The sequence below is a fragment of the Eimeria maxima genome, genomic scaffold, assembly GCF_000499605.1.
Source record: "Eimeria maxima Weybridge genomic scaffold, Emw_scaff583, whole genome shotgun sequence".
In the NCBI taxonomy this organism is placed as follows: Eukaryota; Apicomplexa; class Conoidasida; order Eucoccidiorida; family Eimeriidae; genus Eimeria; species Eimeria maxima.
The window spans coordinates 7501-15000 of record NW_013566618.1 but is presented as its reverse complement, the minus strand read 5'-3'; the positions used below and the strand labels follow the sequence as shown (position 1 = coordinate 15000).

General features: G+C 48.3%; 2 protein-coding genes across 2 annotated transcripts in view; both read left to right on the top strand.

Annotated features, from left to right (window-relative positions):
- Positions 1–2073: 2073 nt before the first annotated feature.
- On the top strand, positions 2074–3462 carry EMWEY_00038070 (NMD3 protein, putative; the record flags this gene model as incomplete). Its single annotated transcript, XM_013482308.1, has 1 exon — positions 2074–3462. One exon carries the CDS (start codon positions 2074–2076, stop codon positions 3460–3462), a length of 1389 nt encoding a protein of 462 aa, XP_013337762.1.
- A 1938-nt stretch (positions 3463–5400) lies between these two features.
- EMWEY_00038060 (tRNA synthetase, putative) overlaps positions 5401–7500 on the top strand; it is a gene marked incomplete at both ends in the record, with an annotated part of 6444 nt that continues 4344 nt past the window's right edge. The window contains one exon of the mRNA XM_013482307.1: positions 5401–7500. This exon is cut by the window's right edge and continues 1225 nt beyond it. Coding sequence (XP_013337761.1) covers positions 5401–7500 — 2100 coding nt within the window.

Here is a 7500-nt window from a genome sequence, read left to right as displayed (position 1 = left end):
ATTGTCAATTAGAATCTAGGTAATCTTTTGCTGCTGCTGCTGCTGTTGCTGCTGTTGCTGCTGCTGCTGCTGCTGATGATGATGGGGATTATGATGATTGTTGTCCTGTCTTCTGGTTGTTTATGCTTCTTTTTTTATCATTTTTGCTGCTGCTGCTGCTGCTGTTGCTGTTGTTGTTGTTGTTATTACTGCTGTTGTTTGTCTTGCTGCTGCTGTTGTTTGTCTTGCTGCTGCTGTTGTTTGTCTTGCTGCTGCTGCTGCTGCTGCTGCTGCTGATGATGATTGTGGTGATTATGGTGGTAGTTGTTGTGTTTTATAGTTATTGTGTTTGCTGCTGTTGCTGCTGCTGCTGCTGCTGCTGCTGCTGTTGCTGCTGTTGCTGCTGTTAATATTATTGTTATTTGTTTATTTGTTGCTGCTGCTGTTGCTGTTGCTGCTGCTGTTGCTGCTGCTATTGCTGCTGAATACACATTTATCCTCCCTTTCCCTCTCCTTCCCTCCTGTCCCCTCCCCTTCATCTACTACTACTACTACTACTGTTGCTGCTGCTGCTGCTGCTGCTGCTGCTGCTGCTGCTGCTGCTGCTGCTGGTGGTGTTTGTGAATATATTTATATATATTTATTTATAGGGAATTATTAGGATTATGTTTAAAGAAAATAAAAGGAATAAATAAATTAACAAGAATAATAGATTGTTCTTTTTTATACACAGAGCAGCACAGCAGCAGATTGCTGCTGCGTATTACTGCAGCAGCAGCAATACTAGGAGGTGCAGCAGAAGTACAACAAACATTTAATGTACAAGGTATTATACATCATATGCAATGTCCTCAATGCCAACAGGTAATTAATCTTGATGCTGCTGCTGCTGTTTTGCTGCTGCTGCTGCTGTTTTGCTGCTGCTGCTGCTGCTGCTGCTGCTGCTGCTGCTGTTGTGCTGCTGCTGCTGCTGCTGCTGCTGCTGCTGCTGTTGTGGTGTTTTTGATGTTTTTTTGGTTCTGCTGCTGTTCTTGGTTGGTTTTTGCTGCTGTTGCTGCTGCTGTTGCTGTTGCTGCTGTTGTTATTATTTATTATTGTTGCTGCTGCTGCTGTTGCTGCTGCTGCTGTTGCTGCTGCTGTTGCTGTTGGTATACATCCCCACGCATCATTAGAACCACCTAATCAGCAGCAGCAACAACAACAGCAGCAGCAGCAGCAGCAAATAATTAATTAATTAATTAATTAATTAATAATATATATTTATTAATTAATTTATGTATTTATGTATAGGCATATACACCGCATGCAGGTTGGGGAGCACGGGTACAAGTAAGACAAAGATGCGAACATAAGAGGACATTCTTATACCTTGAGCAGCTGCTGCTGCAGCAGCAGCAGCAACTGCAGCAGCTGCTGCGTATAGTACAAAGAAGAGAAGGATTAGATTTTTATTTTGCTAATAAGCAAGCAGCAGCAAGTTTTGCATCATTTTGCTGCAGCAGATTACCATGCAGCAGCAGCAGCAGCAAGCAGCTAATTAGTCATGACAGCAGCAGCAATAAATATTATTATAAATATACAATTTCTTTGCTTATTCCTCCTGTATGCCGTGATGATTTAGTATATTTACCTTCTGCTGCTGCTGTTGCTGCTTATGGAGGATTTACTAGTATATCTATCTGTCTCCTTATACATAACTGTCTCCTTTTTCTTTGTCCTTTCTCTGGTGTATGCATAGAGGTGTCTCCTTTTATTTATTATAAATATAAATTTAGACCTTTATGTACAAGGAGACACTTATCTTATTTCCTTGTTATTAATGTTACTCCTATAGAGGAGGAGAAACAATACATGCAGCAGCAGCAGCAGCAGCAGCAGCAGCAGCAGAGGAAGAAGCAGCAGCAGCAGCAGCAGCAGCAGCATAGGCATAAAAAGAAAAATAAAAAAAATAAAGATGATGAAGAATTCGAGGGCAAAAAGAAACTGCAGCAGCAGCAACAGCAGCAGCAGCAGCAGCAGCAGCAGCAGCAGAAACAGCAGCAGCAGAAGCAGAATGCTGCTGCTGCTGCTGTTGCTGCTGCAGGTGATGATGGTATGCAAGTAGATAATATAAATAATGCTAAGAACAGCAGCAGCAACAGCAGCAACAGCAGCAACAACAACAGCAGCAGCAGCAGCAGCAACAGCAGGACAAATAAGAGGAGTATAGTAGAGGTAGAGTTGCTGCGGTGCAATGCATGCGGTGTAGCAGAAGGAGACACCTTAATAACAAGAACACATTTATTGGGGCTGCATGCAGGAGATTATGCAGCAGGTTATGATTTAGATAGGATAAATCTATCAGGATTTATTGATGATTGTGTAGAGGAAGAGGATCTACATTGGTGCTGCACTAGTAGAAGCAGCAGCAGCAGCAGCAGCAGCAGCAGCAGCAGCAGCAGCAAAGGGTTTGCTGCTGCTCCTTATCCTGTTATATTAGTTAAGAAATATTTTCCTCATAGAAATAATAAGAGGAGACAATGGGTACTAAGGAGACTAGAGAAGGAGACAGAGGAGGAGGAAGGAGACACAGAGGAAGCAGCAGCAGCAGCAGCAGCAGCAGATAATAATAATAATAATAATAGTAGGAAGAGGAGAGGACATGGCAGCAAACGTGGCACAGCAGCAGCAGCAGCAGCAGCAGCAGCAGCAGCAGCAGAGGAAGAAGAAGACGAAGACTTAGAGGAATTTAAGAGAGACATAGAAGATGATCCCGAGCTAAGGAGACAGTTGCTGCTATATAGAGACCCTAGGCAGCAGCAGCAGCAGCAGCAGCAACAGCAGCAGCAGCAGCAGAAACAGCAGCAGCAGAAACAGCAGCACCAGCAGCAGAAACAGCAGCAGCTGCAGCTGCAGCAGCAGCAGCAGCAACAGAAACAGCAACAATCAGATGCACCTAAAGGTGCAGCAAAGATAAGAATAAATACCAGCAGCAGCAGCAGCAGCAGCAGCAAGCAGCAGCAGCAGCAGCAAGGATTAAAACGTAGGGAAGCAAATAAGGCAAGAAGATTAACAGAGAGACAGAATCGTGTGTCTCTTACTCAGCAGCAGCAGCAGCAGCAGCAGGAAGAAGACGAAGAAGAGGAGGAAGAAGAAGAAGAAGAAATACAAGACAGCATCAACAGCAACAGCAACAGCAGCAGCAGCAGCAGCAGCAGCAGCAGCAGCAGCAGCAGCAGCAGCAGCAAGAATATACCTACTATAGATATAAGCGAACTATTAGATGGATTAACTCTTGATGATCTTAAACCAATTAAACCTGGTGGGGTGTATACGCAGCAAGATGCTGCTGCTGCTGCTGCTGCTGCTGCAACTGATGATGAGGATGAGGTAGATCCAGCAGCAGCAGCAGCAGCAGCAGCAGATGCAGCAAATGCAGCAGATGCAGCAGCAGCAGATGCAGCAGCAGATGATGGATCTTCTAGCGAAGAAGATACTCTATAACAAACCCTAATCCCTCCGCTTTCCGCTGTATGCTGCTGCTGCTGCTGCTGCAGCAGCTGCACCAAGCAGCAGCAGCAGCAGCAACAGCTGCAGCAGCAGCAGCAGCATTTTTTTTTGCTGCTGTGACTCTTTACTGTTTTATTTTAATTTTAGTCAACTGCTTCCTAGCTATCTATACACCTAGCTAGCTAGCTAGCTAGGTAGCCAGCTAGCTAGTTAGTTAGCTAGTTAGTTAGTTAGCTAGCTAGCTAGCTAGGTAGCTAGCTACTTAGTTAGCTAGCTAGCTAGCTAGCTAACTAGTTGGATAGATAGGCCGCGGGCAACCTAGCTAGCTAGTTATGGAGTGTATAGTCAGCTAGCTAGGGAATAGCTATAGCTAGCTAGCTAGCTAGCTAGCTAGCTAGCTAGCTACTTGCTTGTCAATATAGGGGTATTGGGGAGGAAGAACGTATTGGTGAGCTGCTGCTGCAGCGTTAGGGTTTAGGGTTTAGGGTTTAGGGTTTAGTGTTTAGGGTTTAGGGTTTAGGGTTTAGGGTTTAGGGTTTGATGGTGTAGGGTTAAGTGTCTCCTTTTATATAAAAAGATGCAAGGAGATAGAGGAAGAGAGACAGGAGACACCAGACAGCTGCAGCAACAGCAGCAGCAGCAACAACAGCAGCAGCAGCAGAAGCACGAGCACGAGCACGACAACCCTTTCTTCTTGTCTTTAGGGTTTAGGGTTTAGGGTTTAGGGTTTATAACAAAGAGAATAAACAATTAATTAATTTTATTAAATAAAAAAAAGGAGACACCTAAAAGGAGACTGTCTCCTTTCTCTTCTCCGCTGCAGCAAAAACCTTATAAGGGGGGCCCCCCATGGGGCCCCCGTGGGGGCCCCCCCTTGCTCAGCTAGGGTTTAGGGTTTAGGGTTTAGGGTTTATATAAAAAAATAATTATTTATTTTTTCTTAATAATAATAAATATAAAGACACAGACACACAATAAGATGATTCAACTGCAGCAGCAGCAGCAGCAACAGCAGCAGCAGGAGTAGCAGCAGCAGCAACAGCAGCAGCAGCAGCTGCTGCAGCAGCAAGAGCAATAGTGGAGAGTTTGTACAGACGACATGCCTCCATGAGATGCTGCTGCCACAGTCTTCAACAGTTGCTGCTGCTGCTGCTGCTGCTGTTGCTGCTGCTTCTGCTGCTGGGGGTGTCTGCTGCTGCTGCTGCTGCTGGTGTCTCTCCTCCTCGTAGTTCTTTTCTCTTTTGTTGCAGCAAAAAGACTAATCGCCACACACTGCACGAATCTCCTTTTCAGGGATCAGCAACAGCAGCAGCAGCAACAGCAGCAACAGCAGCAACAGCAGCAGCAACAGCAGCAGCAGCAGCAGCTACTCACCCAAGAATTCACCACAATGCATTTCTTACAGCCTGGCGCCCCCAAAGTGGGCTTGCGCACAGCAGGCTCTGTGCTGCTGCTGCTGCTGCTGCTGCTAACAACAGCAGCAGCAATAGCAGCAGCAACAGCAGCAGCAGCAGCAAGATAGGGGAGGATGTAGCAGCAGCAGCACGTGCTGCGCTGCAGCAGCAATCTGTCTTCCCTTTTTCTTCTATGGAGACTTTGCTGCAGCAATGGTGGAGATCCCTCTCTCTATTCGATCCCATAGAACCGCAGCAGCAGCAGCAGCAGCAGCTGCAGCAGCAGAAGCAGCAGAAGCAGCAGCAGCAGCCAACTGCAGCAGCAGCAACAACAAAAATTGCAGCAGCAGCACTACCATCACCACCACAAGCAGCAGCAGAACTACCACCGCCGAAACAAGCAGCAGCAGCACCAGCATCAGCAGCAAAAACAACAACAGCAGCAGCAGCAGCAGCAGCAGCAGCAGCAGCAGGAGGGGTGAGTATATTTTGTATGCCTCCTCCTAATTTAACAGGAAGTTTACATGTTGGTCATCTAATGAGTCTAACTATACAAGATGTACTATTTAGGTACCAAAGAATTAAGGAGCAGCAGCAGCAGCAGCAGCAGCAACAGCAGCAGCAGCAGCAGCAGCAGCAGCAGCAGCAGCAGCTGAGGTCCTTTTGGGTACCTGGATTTGATTATGCAGGCTTAGGATTTCAATTATTAATAGAGAGACACTTTTATACAAAGAGACAAAGGAGACAATTGTCTCCTTATAGCAGCAGCAGCAGCAGCAGCAGCAACAGCAGCAGCAGCAGCAGCAGTGACTGCTGCAGCAACTGTCTCCGCTCTCTTGTTAGCAATGCATTCCTTCAAGGGAGAGGGCTGCAGCTGCTAGATGAGCAGCAGATGCTGTACCTACAGCAGCAGAAGCAGCAGCAGCAGCAGCAGCAGCAGCAAGAGACGCAGCAGCAGCAGTCGCTTGCTAGTTGCCAAGGCCCTCAGCTGCCCCACAGTGTATCCGACAAGGAAAGCAGCAGCAGCAGCAACTGCAGCAGCGGCAGCAGCAGCAGCAGCGATGTATTGAATAGCTGCAGCAACAAGTGCAGCAAGAAGGATTGTTTGCAGTTTTTGCTGCTGCTGCAGCGTTGGCTGCATGCATGCAGCAACCGTATAATAGAGCAGCAGCAAGATTTAGGTATTGGCTGCTGGCATGCAGGCAGCAGCAGCACGGTGTCTCCTGCTGCTGTTGCTGCAGCACGTGCTGCATTCGTGCTGCTGCAGCAAAAGGGACTCATAAGGAGACAGCTAGCTGTGCTGCAGACACTAAGAGGAAGAAAAGGAGACACATACCCAACAGTTGTTGTCCCTAATGAGCTCTGGCTGCTACCACAGCAGCAGCAACAGCAGCAGCAGCAGCAGCAACAGCAGCAGCAGCAGCAGCAGCAGGGCCAGGACGAATTATTAACTTCTTTGCTGCGAGACGGAAAATGGGAAGGAGGATTATTCTTAGAGGTACCCCTCGCCTCCAACTCCAGCAGCAGCAGCAGCAGCAGCAGCAGCAGCAGCAACAGCAACAGCAGCAGAAGCAGCAGCGGTGGTGCTGCACAAGAAGCGCAGCGGCTGCTGCTGCCTGTGGGGTCGCTGCGTGATTTGCTGCACTCTGCTGCTGTTGTTGTTGATGATGCAGCTGTCTACCAGAAGCTGCAACAGCAGCAGCAGCAGCAGCAGCAGCAACAGCAGCAGCAGCAGCAGAAGACGATGGCTGTCCTCCCGCTGCTGCAGCGCAAAGTCCCCTTGCTGCTGCAGGAGAGAGGGGAGAAGAGACACCCGCATGTTACTGCAGCAAGCCAGTATATTTCTAGCAGCGCATGCAGCAGCAGCAACAGCAGCAGCAGCAACAGCAGCAGCAGCAACAGCAGCAGCAGCAACAGCAGCAATCTAGTTCCTGGTTTTGCTGCCTTAGAGTGGGAAGCAACACCAGGAGCAGCAAAGCTGCCTGCATGCATCGAAGCAGCATTGCGTGTTGCTGCTGCTGGACAGCAGCAGCAGCAGCAGCAGCAGCAAGATAAGCAGCAGCATCAAGACCAACAAGACAACAAGAACGGGGAGCAGCAACTGCAGCAGGAGGAGCAGAAAGAGGAGCAGCAGGAGCAGCAGGAAGCAGCAAGAGAGAGGGCAATAATAGCAGTGTTGCTGCTGTGTGGTGAGCTGCCTATACACCTGAGCAGAGAGCAGCAAAAGTGTCTCCTTTGCTGCCTAAGGAAAAAGGAGACAGTTACTCGTATAAAGGACCAATGGTTCTTTGCTGCAGATACAGCAGCACAACAAGTTATTCAGCTACTCAGCCCCCAAGCAGCACAGCAGCAACAGCAGCAGCAGCAGCAGCAGCAGCAGCAGCAGCAGCAGGAGGTGTCTCTGCCTGTCTTGGAGGGTCTACAGAGGTCATCAGATGCAGCATCTAGCAGCAAACAAGACAGCAGCATCAGCAGCAGCAACAGCAGCAGCAGCAGCAGCAGCAGCAGCAGCAGCAAAGAGGAGAAGAAGAGTATGGAGGTCCTACCTGCTCGTTATTTACCTGATTTGCTGCAGCAACTGCAGCAAATGCCTCCCTGGTGTATCAGCAGACAGGCATGGTGGGGTGTACCTATACCT